At 44.2% G+C, this 19689-nt stretch overlaps 1 protein-coding gene across 1 annotated transcript in view; it reads right to left on the bottom strand.

Moving 5' to 3' along the window:
• LOC145405020 (uncharacterized) overlaps positions 1-19689 on the bottom strand; it is a 58600-nt gene that overhangs the window by 15321 nt on the left and 23590 nt on the right. Inside the window, exons 8-14 of the mRNA XM_080276520.1 lie at positions 18640-18851; positions 17356-17484; positions 11528-11791; positions 11042-11222; positions 9662-9876; positions 8641-8738; positions 7972-8117 (exon numbers count right to left, since the gene is read on the bottom strand). Coding sequence (XP_080132646.1) covers positions 7972-8117; positions 8641-8738; positions 9662-9876; positions 11042-11222; positions 11528-11791; positions 17356-17484; positions 18640-18851 — 1245 coding nt within the window. The remainder of the gene's footprint in view (positions 1-7971; positions 8118-8640; positions 8739-9661; positions 9877-11041; positions 11223-11527; positions 11792-17355; positions 17485-18639; positions 18852-19689) is intronic.

The following is a 19689-nucleotide window of genomic DNA, read 5'->3' as shown; positions in this document are numbered from 1 at the left end:
ACTTGAAAACATTAACACAACACAACCTTTTATTCACTGCACAACACACAAAATTCCCGTGTGGTCTAGTCGAGAAGAACTTGCTGATTAATCACTCTCAGCGCCCGAGAGTATCACTGGCAGGCGTCCAAGGGAGTGCATCGGTGGGTAGTGGTGATGGCGTACCGACTACAGAAGACTCTGAAGACAGCCGCAAACTCACGTCGAGCGGTGACTCCACTGTAGCTGATGTGCTGGGCTGTGGCTCGGAGCATGAGGGCCTGTCTTGGGGAGGCAACGGAGTGGAACCAGGGCTTGGCACAGCGGGGTCACGGGCCTGAAAAAACTGTCAATCGTTGACTGGACGCAAGGACCGACGATTCTGGCGATTGATGATGCGCTGCCGGAAAGCACGCACTTCCTCCACGAGTCCCAAGGGCCCCATCTCCCTGTCGCAGTCCGGGTGTTCCAGGTAGTCTAGGACGAACTCTAGATGTTCCCGGAGTGCGCTCAGCTTGGGGATGGCTGGAGTAGTGTCCTGCTGGGCGGAGTCTGCATCATCATCGCCTTCGTCTGCCGGAATCTTCAAGTTCGGGACTGACACCAGCAACCGAAGACGCGATCTCGATATCAGACAACATCTGGATACCCAGGATCGCCCTCGTCGTCGTCCAACCACTCACGAACATCGTCCACATCAACATCGTCGCCGTGCGCACGTAGCCGTGCATGGAAGTCATCCACGTCCAAACCCTAGGAAATCGTACTCCACATCTGTTCCGAGAAGCAGACGAGACCAACCATTTTCAAGAGTTTTCACAGGGACTTCCTTCCATGCACTAGCCCAGTTGTACAGCGCAGACTTGATGTTGTAGCGGCGAAGGTTTTCCAAAGTCCGCTTGCCTCGAGTGTCACGTCCTTCCCTGCGCTCGTCCTCGTCCTCGAGAACCACCATCACCTCGTCCAGGAACTTCCGACGGTACAGGCGCTTTGTTGCCACAATCACTCCTTGGTCCATTGGTTGAATGAGAGCAGTCGTATTAGGTGGCAGAAACATGCACCTAATACGGCCATTCTCAGCAACCAAGTCCTTGTCGCACGGGTGGGCAGGTGCATTGTCGAGGAGAAGGAGAGCCTTTACCTGGTCACGAGGAATTCCCAGTGTCTTCGTCTGGTAATGTATGACCTCCTTGACGAAGTGATGGTGAAACCAGTCTTTGAAAATCACAGCTGTGAACCATGCTTTCAAAGAATGGTACCATACGACAGGAAGGACATCCATCACCCCACGAAGGCACCGAGGCTGCTTTGCACGGCCAACAATAACGGGCTTAAGCCGGTGCATGCCGTTAGCATTGGCACAACACAAAGCAGATATCCGTTCCTTAGAAAGCTTGCGGCCAGGTACACGCTTCTCCGTCTCATCGGCGAGAGTGTTCGTTGGCACCGAGCGATAGAATAGGCCAGTTTCGTCAGCGTTATAGACTTGACCGAGAGTGAGGCCCTCCCTGTCGATCAAGCCTTTCACCTTGTGCCGAAACTCGTCCACTCCATCTCGTTAGCGTCCAATGCTTCGCCATGTGCTTTACGGTTAGTAAGGCCATGTCGCAACTTGAACGCGAAGAGCCAACCCTCGGATGCCTTGAAGTCTAGGGCGTCGTGAAGCCTTGCAAACTTCTCAGCAGCAGCCTTCAGCTCCGTTCCACGTACCATCACACCAGCTGCACGTTGCTGTTGATACCAAATCAACGTGGAGCGGTCGATCTCTGCATACTTGGGAGTAAACATAACCTTCCTCTCCACGTTGCGTTTGCTTCTCGACGAGAAGTCAGCCGTGTACTGCATGAGCTTGTCTCGGGAACGCTTGATATCAAACAAAGTCGCCCCCCCACCCCCCACTCGCGGAGAATGCGAGAGGAAGACCAACCCGCATCAACCTTCTCCAATATCTCCCGTTTCTTCTCCAGAGTCAACACCACTCTCTTCCTTTTCTCAGGAGGCGGGGCCATCATCACACACACTAAGAGTAGGGCAGAGAGCAGCAGGAGGCCTTGCAGCAAGTACGGCACCACCACAAAAGCGAGCACGTGGGCAGCCATGACGAAGAGCGTAGGTCTTGTCGCGGTGAGAGACAGGCGGGAAGTGGGGAGGATGCAGCGGCGCTCTATCGGACGTCGGAGGAATGACGAACCAAAACAATGCTCTCACGCGGCGCGCGCGGCAAGTTCAAATTACGGACGGCAAAAAATCGATTTTTTTTCCAATTTTTTTGGATTTTCGGACCATTTTGGGAATGTTTGATCCCAGGACGATAAGGTTCGGTTAGTGGGGATGTTCGGTTATTGGGCGTCCGGATATTAGAGGGATTACTGTACTTGGGTAGTGTGATGAGTAATGATGGAGGTTTGGAGGGTGAAGTGTTTGAAAGGGTACAGCAGGGAAGAAAGGTTGCTGGTTCTTTGAAAGCAGTGATATGAAACAGGGACGTGAGCATGGATGTGAAAAAGTTACTATATGACAGTATTGTGATACCAACTCTAACGTACGGAAGTGAAGCTTGGACGTTTTTGGAAGGACACAAGTCAAGAGTGAGAGCAGTGGAAATGAGTTATTTAAGAGGAGCTTGTGGAGTCACATGGAGAGACAGGCTGACGAATGAGGATATAAAGGAGCGTTGTGGTGTGGATGTGGATGTGATAGGAAGCGTTATGAGGAATACACTGAGGTAGTTTGGCCTGTGGAGAGGATGGAGGGTGAAAGACTGATGAAGAGAGTGTATGTGAGTGAGGTGGAGGGGGGAAGAGGGAGGGGGAGGCTGAGGATGAGATGGAGGGATGGGGTGGAGAGGTATATGAGAGAGGGGGGTGTGAGTTGGAAGCAGGGCAGTGAAATGGCGGGGGACAGGGCGACTTGGAGGCAATTTGTTTGTGGCCACCCAAAACGGGATTGAAGCATCTGGCAATAGATAGATAGATAGATAGATAAAGTAACCATACTTCATATTAAGATCATACGAGAGCAGTCCAATGAGAAACTGAAGTACTGTACTGTATATAAAACGCACCCATGAGCCAGTGTAGAATGCTCATGACAGATGAGCTATGTAGCAGCGACTTTGATTTTTGGTCTAATAATGACCGCATCATGCCATGTCACTTAGTCATCAAGGTACACACACTGGAGTGAACATGTACTAGTGCACTTGGTAATTTGTTGCCAGTTGAACAATGAAGGATCTTGAAGAGCAACACGTGTGCATGAAATTCTGTTTCAAACTGAGAAAACCTTCAACAAGGACTTTTCAAATGTTGCAAAAGGCTTATGAGGAGGATTGTTTGAGCCTTATGCAATGTCACAAGTGGTTCCAGTAGTTCAAACTGGGAAGAACATCCATCAAAGACTATCACAAATCTGGACAGCCTTCCACAAAACAGACAATGATCTCTTTCAGAAAGTGTGTGCTGTAATCCACAGAAATCATTGCCTGGCTGTTCATGAAGTTCCGGAATAAATAGGTATCTATAAAAGTTCCTGCTCCATAAATTTAACTGAAAAACTGAAGATGCATTGTGTTGCTGCAAAATATGTGCAGTGCCTGCTGACAGATGTGCAAAGACAGAACTGTGTCAGCCAGTCACAAGCTGTTTCCTTGTCAGAATGCTGATGAAACTTTCTGAAAAATGTAGTAACGTGATGAAAAGTGAGTGTACAGGAACGATGTCAAAACAAAAAGGCAGTTGTCACAGTGGGTTGAAACACTGTAACTGCAACCAAAAAAAGCACATCAGTCACTCAAATGTGAAGGTGATGTTGATCATCATTATCTCCTGGATGGACATTGTTCGCTGTGAGTTTGTTCCACATGGTCAGCTAGTCAACAGTTTTACTTGGACATCCTGCAGCATTTGAGGGAGAGAATGTAAAAGAAGAAGCCTGAGGTGTGGACAAACAAAACCTGGATGTTGTACCATGATAATGCACCTGCTCATGTGTTGCTCCTTATCTGTGACTTTTCAGCAAAGCATGACTATCATCCCCTACTTGCACTGCTCCTTGGATTTGGCTTCTGTGGACTTTTTTTGCTCCAAAAATTTTAAATCCACCCAGAAAGGTCACCGATTTCAAACAATTGAAAAGATAGAAGAAAATTCATTATGAGAACAGGGCACTGTTCCTGAAAACACATTCCAAAACTGGAAAAAAAGTTGGGCATGTTGTATGAACAGTGGAGAGGAGTATTTTGAACGAGATGAGTATGATTAAGTTGTAAGAACAGAAATACTGTATTTCTTTTTTCCAATAGTTCGTTGCCCTTTTGGACAGACCTCATGTAACACTTTTCATCCATAACAACTACATTTTCAATTTATTATCAGCAGCAAAAAGTCTTGTCACTTTTCCTGTTTCTCTCTCCACAGACTTTGAATACTAATATGATGAATCCACAGCAAACTAACACTGATGACACTGATCTGTGGCCAAGCAGTCAAGAGTGCTAGTAACTGTAAACCAGACTGATTATTCGAAGTACATAACCAGAAAACCCGGAAAGAAGAGGAGTTTAGCTGTTGACAGTACATATCAACATAACATGCAAACCTATACTCTGTAACTGCCATGAGCAATTTTATCTACACATCTACAAGTCGACATACTGTATTAGGCAAATCTGTATAACTGATATGTGCAATTTATCAGTACATCGGTACTCTATCTCTGGGTGTCCTGACACCTCCAAGAAACTCTTACACAGGGGATAGCCATGACAGGAAAATAAAGAAATTTCTCTGTCCTTAGATATCTCTTTGCTGTCTCAAGCATTCTTTTCCATTACAATTTGCAATAAAAGATCTGAAGTTATCATTAACTTCATACTTGTCATTGTTTTTAATAAAATATATATTGTGGAAGGTTTTGCATATGTACGGTGTAGATGGAAGGCTGCTAGGTGCCGATGAGTTTTCATGATGCTAGTGAGGCATGTGTAAGGGTAAATGGGCATCTAAGTCCAATGTGGGCATGCGACAAGGTTGTGTGATATGCTCATGGTTGTTCAATATATATATGGATGGGGTGACGAGAGAAGTAAAAACACGAGTAATGGAGAGGGGTTGGCATTGGTAATGAATGGTGATGGATGGGATATCTCAAATTTGTTGTATGCTGATGATGCAGTGCTACTTGCAAATACCAGACAAAAGCTTGGTAGACTAATGCAGAGTTTTGTAGATTTCTGGGAGTGTCATGCCTTGCGAGTAAATGTAGAAATGAGTAGAGTGATTGTTATTGAGAGAGAAGGTGACTCCCGGTGTGATGTTACAGTGAATGAAGAGAGACTGGAATTTGTGATAAAAAACTGAGGCTTGAGTGTTGCAGCTGCACAGGGCTTACATGAAGGAGTGTTAGTGCCAATTTTGACATATGGATGTGAGACTATGGAGTGGCATGAAAATTAAAAGTCATGCAGTGGAACCTCAGGAGATATGGGAGTGAGGTTAGTCCCTGACTCGATAAATATGATTATATATGAGAGTGTTGTCCCAGATGATTGAAGAGTGTAACTGTAAATGTGTACAATGGGAAGGGTGATGTCCTAAAAAGAGGAAACTATACAGGCATAAAGCTTTTACATCAGTTAATGAAGGTAATGGAGAGAGTTCTAGAAGGTATGATCAGAGAATGAATGAATATTGATGAGATACAGTTTGTATATATGCCAGGAAGGGGGACCACTGATGCCATATTCATTTTTCGACAGCTTCAGGAAAAATATACAGTATAGGAAAAAAAAAAGGGAATTGTATTTTGTTTTTGTTGATTTGGAGAAAGCCTTTGACAGAGTCCCTGGAGAGGTGGTGAAGTGGGCAATGAGAAAGCTAGGGATCAAGAAGTGGCTGGTTAGGGTGGTTATGGCTATGTATGCAGGTGCTCGCACTCAGGTAAGAGTGAATGGAGATTTGGGTGATGGGTTTTCCGTGAATGCTGGTGTCCATCAGCGGTCAGTTTTGGGTCCTTTGTTGTTTAGCATGGTACTTGAAGCCCTCTCATCTGACTTTAGAAATGGACTCCAGTGGGAGATGTTGTATGCTGATGATTTGGTGTTTACTGCAAAGAATGAAAGGAAGGCGGAGGAAAGATTTAGGAAGTGGAGAGATGGTCTAGGGCACATGGGCTTCAGAGTACTGTAAATGCAGATAAAACAAAAGTGATGATATCTAGGGTTGGTGGTGGTACTGTCAAAGAAGAGGGAGAGTGGCCATGTGCAATTTGTACACAAGGGCGTGGGAACAGGCAAAATATTCGAGGCCGGGGAGGTAAAGGTACTGCGTGCTACGGGGTGGGGGTGGGGGTGGTGGGAGGTGGTAAGGCCAGGAGATGGTGGATGGGGATGGAGGGATGGGAGGAGGCCACCACAAGGCACAAAGGAAGGGCCCCAGTGGAGTACACGTACATGGAGGGAGGGTAAGGGGGAAATACTCTCCCCTCAGATGACTGGGGGGAGGACATGGGGGGATCCACATGGGAGGGGGGGATGCATGAGGAGGGGGTGGGAGGGGTGGTGGTGGTAAGAACGGTGGGAGGTAGGGTAGTAACAAGGTAGTGGGGTAGAGGGACGTGGCGAGGGGGAGGTGGGGGTACACCTCCCACCGCCTTGTTACGGGCCTGGGTCCCCCCTCCGGTGTGTCCAACACTTAGTTCTGATTGGTTAGAAGCCATCTACGTCACAGCTGGGGTGGAGCCAGCTGCTGCCAGTTTTTTGTGGATGTTGCACGATTGGTGTTGCTTGTCCTTTTAAGAAAATGGGCAAAAAGCTCGATCGATGAGCTTAGTACTTTAGGGGTTAATAATATCAACTCAAAAATATAAACCAATTAATAATTTTGGGGATTCCAATAACCAATTATAACTGACAATAAACCATCAATATACAGGTATATCTACTGTTGAAAGCCATGAAAAAATTAGACTCTGAAGCATAAGATTCCAATACAAATAACAAAATATATATCCTCACCTTATATAATTCCATAGTACACCCAAAATTAGAGTACCGTGTCCAAATTTGGTCACCATATAACAAGAGTTAACAGAAATTTGAAATGGTACAGCCAAGATGAAAAAAAAATCATACTATAAGGTTAATGGATGCAGGTTATAATCCCCTTACTACTAGAGATAACTCCTGAGATAAATAAGACAATACAGTAAACCCTCGACAAAACGAACCCCGGTATTGTGAATTTCGGATATAATGAATGGCAAATCGCGACCGAACTTTCCCCGGATATTGTGAACAATGTTCACTAAGTAAGGGGGAAGTTCGGGAATCAGCCCAAGATGACAACAGCATCCCTTCCTGGCACAGTAAGCGTACTTCAACAGCATCCCTTCCTGGCACAGTAAGTGTACTTCAACAGCATCCCTTCCTGGCACAGTAAGTGTACTTCAACAGCATCCCTTCTTGGTACAATAAGTGTGCTTCAACAGCATCCCTTCCTGGCACAGTAAGTGTACTTCAACAGCATCCCTTCCTGGCACAGTAAGTGTACTGTAACAGTACTACATTATACTGTATTCTTATTATAGGTATTGTATTTATATGTACAACTTTATACAGTATTGTATTTACATGTACAACTTCATAAAACACCAAATTCTCCATGTAAAATGTCATAGAGTTAGTTTAGGTTATGTCTGAGCATATAGAATTGAAAGACTCAAGACTCCCTTTATATAGTGAACTGAGTTCGGTAATCACTCGGAAATACTGATCTCTCGTACTGTATATAGTGAACTTTTGCGTATAGCGACCCACCCCTCCCCCCAATTAGTTCGTTATATTGAGGGTTTACTGTAGTCTGAATGAAGATGACATCACAAAAAGCTCTGCCCTAAGATGAATCATACTATATTAACCAAAATATCGATGAGATCATCACACTGAAAGTATACACAAAATAGGATTGCTGAAAAAAAAATGGTGAGAATGACCTGCAGGAGGTACGACAATGAAGGTCATATCGCTGAGGACAGGGCTGGTGAGGAGGCGGGCAATGTTGAGGGCAAGAGGATTGCTGCGGGAAGGGGGTGGCTCACACACACGCCGCACCAGGTTCAGCTGTGGAGGAGAAAAATGACTGAGAAGGAAAGTACCCAACTATTCTCCCTGACCAGGGTTAGCAACTGTTGCTTTACCTGCTGCTTTACAATCCAGAAATACCAGGTACCTCTTTTTATAAAGACTCCTAACCAATTTTTGGAATACAAAGGCATTCGTAATAGCCTACTATATTACCACTTTCTTTTAGTAACACTAACATTTACTTTTATTTGACTGTGAAACATTTGGTAGCTGCATGAGTTAAGCCAAATAAAGTAAGGTGCATGTAATCTTAAACATAAGTTTAGAATGGGTTATTGTTGCAGTCCCAAGTCCCTATTTCAGATTAAGGTATGAAAAAACTGGAAGAAGGAAGATTCTGCTGAGGGTCCTGTGACTGGCCTGGGACGTGAACTGGCAAAGTATGGTCCCCATTATATCAACATCACCCTCCCAAGAAAAGAAATATGTCTAAATGGCAAGAGCAGTGCTACATACCCGTTTTATGTTGCTCGGGCTAGTGAGGATCTTATTCAATTGTGTGCACTCCTTAACCAAACCTTTCCACCTTGTTCTTGGCCTTTCTCTTTTCCTTAACTAACTCGCTAACCACAAATATGATAAGACACAGAGGCTTGAGTGTTGCAGCCGTAGGAGACTCACATGAAGGAGTGTTAGTGCCAACTTTAACATGTGGAAATGAGACTATGGTGTGGCACGAAAATGAAACGTCAAGAATGAGAGCAGTGGACATGGGACTGCTGAGGAATGTATGTGGAGTACAGAAAGTGGATAGGATACGAAATAATGTGATTCGTGAAAGATGTGGAGTGAGGAAGTCCGTGGATATCACAATCGAAGAGAGTGTACTGAGATGGTATGGTCATGTGGCGAGAATGGATAACAATAGAGTGGTGAAAAAGGTATATCTGAGCTAATTTGAAGGAAGGAGGAGGCAAGGTAGGCTAAGAAGACAGACGGATATAGTGGATGTGTGTGTGAGGAAGAGAGGTATGGAAGTCAGTAAGGCTAGGGGACTGACAAGAGACTGAGCTGGCTGGATGAATGTTGTGCGAAGAAGTGCATGGTCAGGGATTTGGCACCCCTTTGTAACATGACAGTGTCCGGACTGACTCTATTGGACATACTTATGTGAAGCTACGGAATGTGGTGAACGTTTCTGGTGTATCAGATAGAGCCAGGATTCTGGGGACTAGAATGATGAGTGAATGGAAGAGTAGCACATTGGATAGGACAAACCTGGGCTGTCTGGACGTTGCTACTCCTCACCCTGCCCTAGGGTGGGAAAGGGGGTCCAGATGATGATGATGATGATGATGATGATGATGATGTATTTTTTTTGGACACTGCTACTCCTCACCCTGCCCGTGGATGGGAAAGGAAGTCCAGGTGATGATGATGATGATGATGATGTACTTTTCCAGCTAACAGACAATTTTATTCAGGTTAGGTAAGCTAACTGGTGGTAATGGGGTTAATGACGGCTATATCTATCATCTATACATCAAAAAGTCTGTCTGAAGCTGAACAGGTTCTCTAGCTGAACAGGTTAAATCTTACCCTGTTTCCGGACTTATTTCTCTCCTCTTTCACAGGCTCCTCTGCATCCTGCTGTGAGGGGCGGTGGTGGTGGATGCGAGGCGGGGCAGGGGTGGAGGGGGCAGAGGAAGGGGGGTTGTCAGAAGAGGTGGTGGAGTTGCTGCGGGAACTGGAATCTCCAAATGCCTCACACTCACCAGGGGATCCCAGGTCTCCATACGAACGCCCAAACTCTGCTGCCAGATAAAGTAAGTCAGCCCATTCAATTCAGTGATGTGTTTGCTTGCTATGCCCATATGATTTTAATCCTTAACAACTGTTGTCATGTATCAATAATTACAAACAAACAGAGCTAACTTTCGTGTTGTTAGGGAGTTCATAAGTTTTGGGCACGGTGTGTAGTGAAGGACAGAAGAGGAAGTGCACAGTCACCCATAGGCAGAAGGACGAGGAAGGAATGAAGGAGAGAAAGACAGAAGAGGAAGGAAGGAAGAGAATAAACGGCAGGCACTCAAAGCAGCACTGCATTGAGTGAGTGGATAGTGGGTGCCACCACTTACCACTAGATTATATATATATATATATATATATATATATATATATCCATCCATCCATCATCCAATCCTATATCGCCCCATGAGTAGCAAATGACCCCATGGCAAGGCAAGTTGGTCCTGACATTTAAGTTGAGAGTGACCAGCCTCACTCATCCCCGAGAGGCATTATATGACCAATGAACCCCAACCACCCCTTGGATATAAACCTACAGACTCAATCCAATTGGAGCACCTTAATTACCCACAAAACCACCAGGTGCCATAATTTGGTTCTATGGTTACCACCCAGCATAATAAATGGTTTCTGGCATACAGGAAACCATTTGACTTGTCACTCAGTGTAGAATCACCCACAGGCAGCAGGAAGAGGAAAGAAAGAAGGAAAGAAAGACAGAAGAGGGAGTGCAAAGACACCAGTAGGTAGAAAAAAAAGAACATATATATATATATATATATATATATATATATATATATATATTACACAAAACAAGTTAAAATGCTAGCAGGATGGTATATAGACAGTTGGAAAAAATATATTTCTGACACATCATCCTCCCTCCCAAGTGGCTATGTTTGGGGGGATATAAAAATGAAAGGTAGTCCTCATTATTTGCAGCTTTTTTGACATCCACTTTTACTATTAAGTCCTCTGTAAATTTAAGAAAAACTGTTAACTAAAGCTCCACTGGTACCCACAAAATCTGTCGGTTTCACCCAATTTAGAGTGGCAATTGCACAATAAACACTATGGTTTCTTTTTACTCATTCCATACTTACAGGACTTTCTGTACTGTTTGAGCACATCACCTTGGGTCCTAGGCAGGACTTTGTTTGAGCATCTCACCTTGGGTCCTAGGCAGATCTGGAGAAGGGGACTCAGCAGTGGATGGGTGCTGTGAAGGAGGGAGGAGGCCAAGGTTGTGGAGAGATGTGGAGAAGGCTGGGTGTGCCACTCTCTCCACCAGCTCCAGCACCAAACACTCCACCACCCCTCGATGCTCCACCAGCCGCTCCACAATACTGCCCTACAGATCATCGATAGGGAAATTCTGAGTACGTATTTTGGAGGCATTAAGCAGGATAACTGGGTAATGATGATCATGAAAAACACAATACAGTACTATTATGAGCTATTGCAAACACAACATTAAGCAGTGTGTGCACAGATAAGCACATACACCATATAATTATGTGCTTAAGTATGTGTTCAAGTAAATGCACATACACACATGATTTATGTTAAATCAAACTTCAGTACAGTACTTTTAAATATTGCTTTCTATACAACAGCCATGTCACCATCTTTTTGCACACTCAAACACTCACTTACCACTTTGGAAGTGGCACCCTTGAAGACAAACTTGAACTCAGACCAATCAAGCATCTCCTCAAGGGAGATGGCAGCAGCCTCCAGCCTCAGGATCAACACAGTCAGTTCCTCTGTGAAGTGCTCAATTATCCGCGCCACCCCTCGCACTCTTGCACCCCCACCCATCTCCTCGAACTGCTCCCGCTTGTGAACCAGTGAGTTCAGGAATGAGGTAAGGTTCTCCTGAAGGATGCGTAGTTTCTGGAGCTCTCGCAGATGTAGGTCCTGTCCAGTAAGAAGCAGAAGTGAGTTAGCTGGATGTTCAAGAAGCATGTGTGGTTTTCTTGCAATGTTTTAGTTTCTGTTTCTGGAGCTCTTTCAGATGGAGGTCCTGTCCACTGAGAAAAAGTTGTAGACAGTTAATTAGAAGTTCAAGAGGTTGGGCATACATGAAGGGCTTTAATTTCAGTTTCCAAAGCTCTCTCAGATTCAGGTCATCACCTCAGCTGGAATTTCATAAAGGATGGAGGAATTTTCTTGTAGGTTTTTAACTTTTTACTCTTTGGTATAGAGGGAGTAGACTGCAGCACCAGTCAAACTGGGCAGTACTCGCGAGGTGGATGGCAAGCTGGTGACAGGGAGAGCTGGAGCTCCTGTGTCACCAGCCCTTAGGACCTGTTCCTGACCATCCCCTTTTGCTTAACATTTTCACTATTTTCATTAACAAAGAGAGTAGGCTGGCCTACTCACATAATACCTCTAACTCCAACTGTTTACACCACACTACAAGCACATAAGATTTCACACTTACTACTTCCATCCCCCATTAGAAATGGCCGCTGCATTATCATCAGCAAATTCGGTGGTATCTTGGATTGCCACCACCAGCAGCGTAGGGCTAGTGGCACAAAGTACTCGGGCTAGTGGCACAAAGTACTCCTGGTCTCAATAAAGTGACTGTGCAGGCAGCAGTTGTTGCAAAGACTGTTCATGCTTGTCAGTGGAGAAGCACAGGTTCGGCCTGATATTTCATTGTACAGGTACTTTGTTTTTGTTGATTTGGAAAAAGCATTTGACACAGTTCCTAGAGAGGTGGTGAGGTGGGCAATGAGAAAGCTTGGGATTAAGGAGAGGCTGGTTAGAGTGGTTATGGCCATGTATTTGGGTGCTCGCACCCAGGTATGGGTGAATGGAGATTTGAGTGATGAGTTTTCCATGAATGTTGGTGTGAACCAGGGGTCAGTTTTGAGTCCCTTGTCATTTAGCATGCTACTTGAAGCCCTCTCACGTGACTTCAGAAATGGACTCCAGTAGATGTTGTATGCTGATAATTTGGTGTTGATTGCACAAAATGAATGGGATGTGGGGGAAAGATTTAGGAAGTGGAGAGATGGTATGGGGCACAAAGGCTTAAGGGTAAATGCAGATAAAACAAAAGTGATGGTATCTAGGGCTGGTGGTGGTACTATCAAAGATGAGGGGGAGTGGCCATGTGCGATTTACCACAAGGGCGTGGGAAGTAATTCCATCGTGTGCAGTGTCTGTGACAGATGGGTGCATATGAGATGTAGTGGTATTAGAGGTAGACTGCTAGATAATGCTAATTTCATGTGTGCAGTGTGTCAGGGAGAGCAGATGACTGTCATGCATATAAGGATTGAACTTGTTGGTGAGTCTCTCGAGTGTGTGGAAGTATTTTGTTATCTGGGAGACATGTTATGCACTGCAGGTGAGGCTGGAGCTAGCTCTGTGACTAGAGTGAGGAATGGTTGGAAGTTCAGGGAGCTGTTGCCTCTCCTGACATTGAGAGGGCTCTCTCTCCATGCTAAGGGATCTTTGTATGCAACATGTGTTAGGAGTGTTATGTTGAATGGTAGTGAGACCTGGGCAGTAAAGGAAGAGGATATTTGCAGGCTCAAACATACAGAAATGACAATGATTATGTGGATGTGCAGTGAATCCTAAAGTGTGAGGCCTGGGGGAGCTAGGTTTACGATGGCTGAGTCAAGGGTAGGATGGGACTGGAGTGTATTGGTGTTGTGATGAGGAGAGATAGATTGAGATGGTCTGGGCATGTGGAGAGGATGGGGGATGATAATTGGGTGCAAAAGATGAGAAGTGTTAATGTTAGGAGTAGGGTTGTGAGAGGCAGACCAAAAACGACCTAGGGCGAGGTCATTGAGTGTGACCTCAGTGATGAGGGACTGAATAGGGAAGCTGCCAGAGATTGAGCAGCATGGAGAGCTGCCATCAGATGACCAAGGCCGATGCATGCAAGCATGTCTGAACTTTCAAAAATTAAACAAAATGAAACAATCTGTGATCTTGGTATCAATCTGAATTCTATTCACTTTTTCTGCCAATCTATATCCCCTCTAGCCCTGTTCCACACAGAAACTGAAATCTCTCTCTCCACTGACATAGCCCCATTTTGTTTTCCTGGTTATCATCTCCTCACAAGCTTCCATAACAAGGGTGGCACCTGCTGTTATATCAAATCTGAATCTGCAGTTGACCCTACAGTATTTTTAACTTCAGCTAATTTTTATTATTCATTATAAAAACTAAATTAAATATTACCAAATATACCTGTACAGTATAGTTTATCGCTCCCTTAATGCTTCTTCAGCATCCAGCACCTTTGACTCCATATCCACACAGTTGACAAACCTTAACCTCACCCTTACCAATGAAATGATTGTTTTGGGTGATTTTACAGTCCACAGTTATTGTATTCTGCCAGGGCTGACGATGCTGGTCTAGAATGACAGCTTTTTGCAGAACCATTTAATCTCATGCACTTGGTAAAACAATCAACCAAAATACCAGATAATCCTGACCATAATGCGTATCTCTTGGACCTATTCCTGACAAATAATCCAGATCAATACAGGATAGAAGTACTGTCATCGTCTGGATCTTCTGACCACAATCTCATCAAAGCCTCATTAGTCATCTGCCCCAAACCTCCCCATTCTGAACAAGCCAGAGTTACAAGATGGCACTTTGATAGGGCAGACTGGGATGGATTTAGGAATTATCGTGCTGATATTCCATGGCAGTCTTTCATCTCCACTGACATCGATTCTACTCAGTCCCACATTAATGACTCAATACAAGCTGATATGCTGAAAGTCAAGGTTCAAGTGCAATGGAAGAATAGAAGAGGGGAAGGAGAGGAGGAAGTAGCCCATATAAGGAGACAAGGAGAGTAGAAAGGTTGCACGAGGATGGAAAAAGGGTAGAATATAAGAGAGAAGTGATGGAGCGATCGGGTAAATATGATTTGGAGCACATGGGGGAGGTGGAAGGTGTGTGCAAGATTTTCCACAGAAGAAATCTGTGCAGCATGTGAGGTAGTTTGTGGGGTGAAGGGAAGACATGAATGGGGGTGCATGGAACAGCATGGTGGAATGAAGAGGCGAGGCAAGCTGTGGTGTAAAAGAAGAAAGCATACATTGAACTGATGGGAAGCAAAGGCATGGAGGAAGTTGAGAGACAGAAGAGTGAGTTATATGGTATATAGAGGGGACGAGAGAGGCAAAAAGATTAGTAAGAGGGAAAGAGCAGAGTGGAAGAGGAAATTTGGAAGGAATTTGAGTGTAAAGTGGAGGGAATGTAAAAAAATGTTCTGGAAGGAGGTAAAGTGCATTAGACAGGGTGATAGAGAAATTAGTAAGAGAGTGAAAGATAAAATGGAAGCCTGATAGTGGAAAAGGGAGAAAATGTGAACAGGTGGAGAGTACGGAACTGTAAAACATACAAAATGAAAGTACTGCAAGTATCAGTGACTAAGGGATGGCTGGGAGAAGGAGGGTGGTAAGAAGGGAAGAAGAGATAGTAGGATGGAAGCAGTAGTTCCTGGTGTACAGGAAACCATTTGGCTTGTCACTCAGTGTAGAGTCACCCATAGGCAGAAGGAAGAGAAAAGAATGAAGGAAGCAAAGACAGAAGAGAGAGTGTACAGTCACCCATAGGTATAAGGAGGAGGAAAGATTGAAGGCAAAATGACAGAAGAGGACGGAAGGAAAGAAGGAAGAGAGGAAAGGGCAGTCATCTGAGAGCAGCACTACATCAAGTGAGTGGATGGTGAGTCCCTCCACCTACCACTAGCAACTAATTCATCCATCCATCATCCAATCCTATGTTGCCCCACGAGGAGCATAGGAGCCCGGGGCTAGGCAGTTGGTCCTGACATTTAAGATGAGAGTGACCAACCCCACTCATACCTGAGTGGCATTATGTGAGCAATAAACCCCAACCACCCCCCCGGATATAAACCTTCACCGGCTCAATCCGATTGGAGCACAATAATTACCCACTAAACCACCAGGCACCAAAATCTGGTTATATGGTCACCACTCAGAGTAGTAAATGGTTTCCTGGTGTACAGGAAACCATTTGGCTTGTCACTCAGTGTAGTCACCCACAGGCAGAAGGAAGAGGAAAGAATGAAGGAAAGAAAGACAGAAGGGGGAGTGTAAAGTCATCCATAGGCAGAAAGACAAGGAAAGACTGAAGGAAAGAAAGACAGAAGAAGATGGAAGGAAAGATGGAGAGGAAAGGGTAGATACCCGAGAGCAGCACTACATCGGGTGAGTGAATAGGAAGCACTCCACCTATCACAATTAATTCCACACACACACACATACACACACACACACACACACACACACACACACAAAAGAAGTGGGACTACCACAGAGCCGATGAGTGGGAATTCAAAAAATGAGTTATAAAGTGCACTTCGGGTAATCCTTGGAATTACTCTAGTACTGTATTTACAACTGATATGGAAAGACAGCACCAGCAGTCCATTCATGTTCCCAGTCAATACTTCCTTTACACTTATGGGATTCCAAACCAATTACGGTATGTAATATTCCACCGCACTGATTTTTTTTTGTGGGCAGTTTAGAAAAATCTTACTAAACTTTAACCCAGAAAGCCTAAGGAAACTACTGCTCACAGCTCTACATATAGTCATGTACAGTACAGTAGAACCTCGGTCCTCGAACACAATCCGTTCTGGAAGGCTGTTCCAGGACCGAATTGGTCGAGGACCGAACTAAGTTTCCCCATAAGAAATAATGTAAATCATTTTAATCCGTTCCAAGACCCCAGATGCTTACCTATTTAAGTTTCAGCACTGGTACCAGTGCTTTCCTTTACGAGGTGACTGTATATTTCTCTTGCCTTTTCACAAATTATATACTCATTAACACTGTCTCCTGCTAACTGTTTTTCACTGATGAAGATAAGCAATAATTTTTCCACTTCTTCAATTATTTTCCACACTACTTTCCTCTTTTCACTGCCAGTAGCCGTACTGGATGACCTTGCTTTCTTTGGAGCCATTATTAGGGGCTAATACTGCACTGAATCAAGAAAAATGTGAAGCAAAGCAGGACGACCACGTTGACGAACAACAAAGGTGGACGCGTGACTGTCGGTCGGCCAGCTTCCCTTCGTTTGGCTACGTTCAGGTTGGTCGAGGTCCGATATTTTGGTCGACCTCTGGAGCAAAAATTTCTTGAATTTTTTGGTCGAGGTCCGATTTGTTCGACATGTGAGACGTTCGAGGGCCGAGGTTCCACTGTACTTCACTACACTTAAAAAGTACATGCCTGGTGGTGTCAAGATCTAATGCAATAGCAAAAGTGAAGGTCAATTATTCTACAAACTGTTTAAATTCCTCAAAGGCAGCTGATGGTTCTTCTGTCACATCATACCACCGGAAGTGTAAGTTAGTCACCTACTTTTAATTGTTCTGAATTACGGTTTCCTAGCCTTAGACTGCAACATCTCACAAGACATCAAAAGCTAATCATAATGGAAAAATAACTTACATTCCTGAGAGACTTTGCCAGTAAGTGTGTAGGGGAGTGTGCAGACTCAAGGGAGGCCTGAATTATATGCTCTAAGCTTGTCCTCAATGAGCCCACATCAACACACACCATCTGCAGCACTGAGCTGATCTGTGGGTGAAGAGGTCATCAGCATCAGTGAGTGGAGGGTAGGCCTCAACTGATATTGCAGTACTGTATTGCTGCTGTGATCTGTAGATGCAAAACAACTGTATTAGCATGTGGATGATGGGATTCAGATGTTACAACATTAAACTTCACTTTAACACACTAACTAAGCAAATATCCTACTTGATATCAGAAAAAGTCTGACTCATATATAATCAAGTCTTCTCTAGAATGGATAATTCTGAATATACAGTACTGAAACTCTCACAAAGTCCTGTATCATCATGCAAAGCAATATGATATTGCTGCAGTATCCTAAGTAGTATGAAGTTGGATTTAAAAAAAAAAAAAAAAAAAAAAAAAAAAAAAAAACTACAGAAAGAAATGTGCTTCTTGCTGAAGAAGCCAAATCAACTTGTACAATAAGTCACTGGCTGCTTCATACTGGGTCAGATTTAGTCAGATAGAAGAGAAGAAAGTCTGTCAGGTTTAAGGTGTTGAATAATAGCAAATGTCTTATGAAGTGAATCATTACAGAACTGTACTATGTACTACTGATGTTTTCCTTAGATATTGTTGATATTATATTCAGCAGTGGCTGGGACAGAATATAGGCAAGAACACCAAGCACAGAGAAGGGACCCATTATATTCAATGTTCCACCAAGCAGACTTCCCGAGCCCCCTGCTTGGTGAAACGTTGAATAAAATGGGTCCTTTCTCTGCACCTTGTGTGCTTGCCTACAAATATTGTTGATGCTGTTGCTGTAGAAGGTATGGCTCCTGGCTAATCCAGACCTGATCCTAACAAATAGTAGTGATACATATTTGATGAAGATTAAATTCTGTAAATCTACCCACAGTGCAACTGAGCTGAGTCTGTTTTCCTTAGTGCTAGAAAGAAAAATGATTTTGACAATGATAACTGACATGGCCCCACACTGTTCCACAGCTTAAGAAACCCTCATTTAACTTTCAAGTTTGAAAAAAAATAAATAAAAAAAATTTGTCACTGTGCTCCTTTATACATGCTTCATCCATCCAGTTCAACTCTGTCACTTCCCCAGCATCATCCATTTCCATAATGCACTTTCTGCACACTAATTTACTACCAGGTGTATCAATGATAATGAAGCAAGCCAAGTAAATGCTGGCTTACCTCTGGAACAAGCTGCTGGGCCAACTGCTGTCTGGTGTGGTGGTTGAGGGCAGCAAGGCAGGCACGCACATTGGACAAAAGGGTGATGGTGGTCTGCATGAGTATGGGAATGCTGGCACGGGCATAACGCATCACCTCATGCTGCTCTTCCTGCGTCAACCACCGACCACACTGCTCAAACTCACGGCTCACCTCAACAAACTTCACCACACCTATACAAAAATACACAGTCAGTAGCAGTAATGACAAATTTCCAGTTTAATCATCTTTAGGAAAATCTAAAGGACTTTGACTGCACTTCAAACATCAATAACAAGTAAAAAAAAACAGTTCCATCCCCCCCCCTCTTTGCACTGCATACGCTACTATGGTGCTCAAATCACAAGTGGTTAATGGTGAGGTCCCGGGCTGGGGTAAGGAGCATTTTTTTTTTTTTCTTTTATTGCAGGGAAGAAGGAACCAATGGCCATGACCCCACAAACCATTCCTTCCAAGAAAAAAACGTTAACAATACAAAAAAGAGTCAAATTCAAGATCCATTCATTTCGAGATGACTGGACACACTGCGTTTGAAGGACTGGAGATCATAAGAAGTAGGAAATACAAATAAAGGGAGACAGTTCCAGAGTTGACTTGTTGCATAAATGAAGAACTGGGAGTAATGGTTAACTCATGCATTAGAGTTGGACAGAAAAAGGATGAGAGTTTGTTGCCAGATGGGTGCTACGCATCCATTGTAGGGGTGGAGGGATGCAAGCACACAGTTCAGAGGAGCAGTGACCACTGAAGTAACGACAGAAAAAAGATAATGATGCAACAGTGTGGTGAAGAGACAGGTTGAAGGAAGCCAGTAAAAGAAGGAGAATTAATGGGACAAAAAGCCTTTGACTCCACCCTACTGAGAAGTGCTGCATGTAGGGAGCCTCCCCACATCTGAGAGTTGTACTTTACATAGGGGCAAATAAAACCTGTATATAAAGACAACAACGGAGTCGGCTTAGCACACCTAATCTCTTGGAAACAGATTTTACAGATGTAATACTGTATCAT

Source organism: Coenobita brevimanus, chromosome 65 (assembly GCF_032717465.1).
Source record: "Coenobita brevimanus isolate Jiangsu-jjx chromosome 65, ASM3271746v2, whole genome shotgun sequence".
Lineage (NCBI taxonomy): Eukaryota > Metazoa > Arthropoda > Malacostraca > Decapoda > Coenobitidae > Coenobita > Coenobita brevimanus.
Note: the sequence above shows the minus strand (reverse complement) of the source record. Positions and strands in the feature narration are given on the sequence as shown.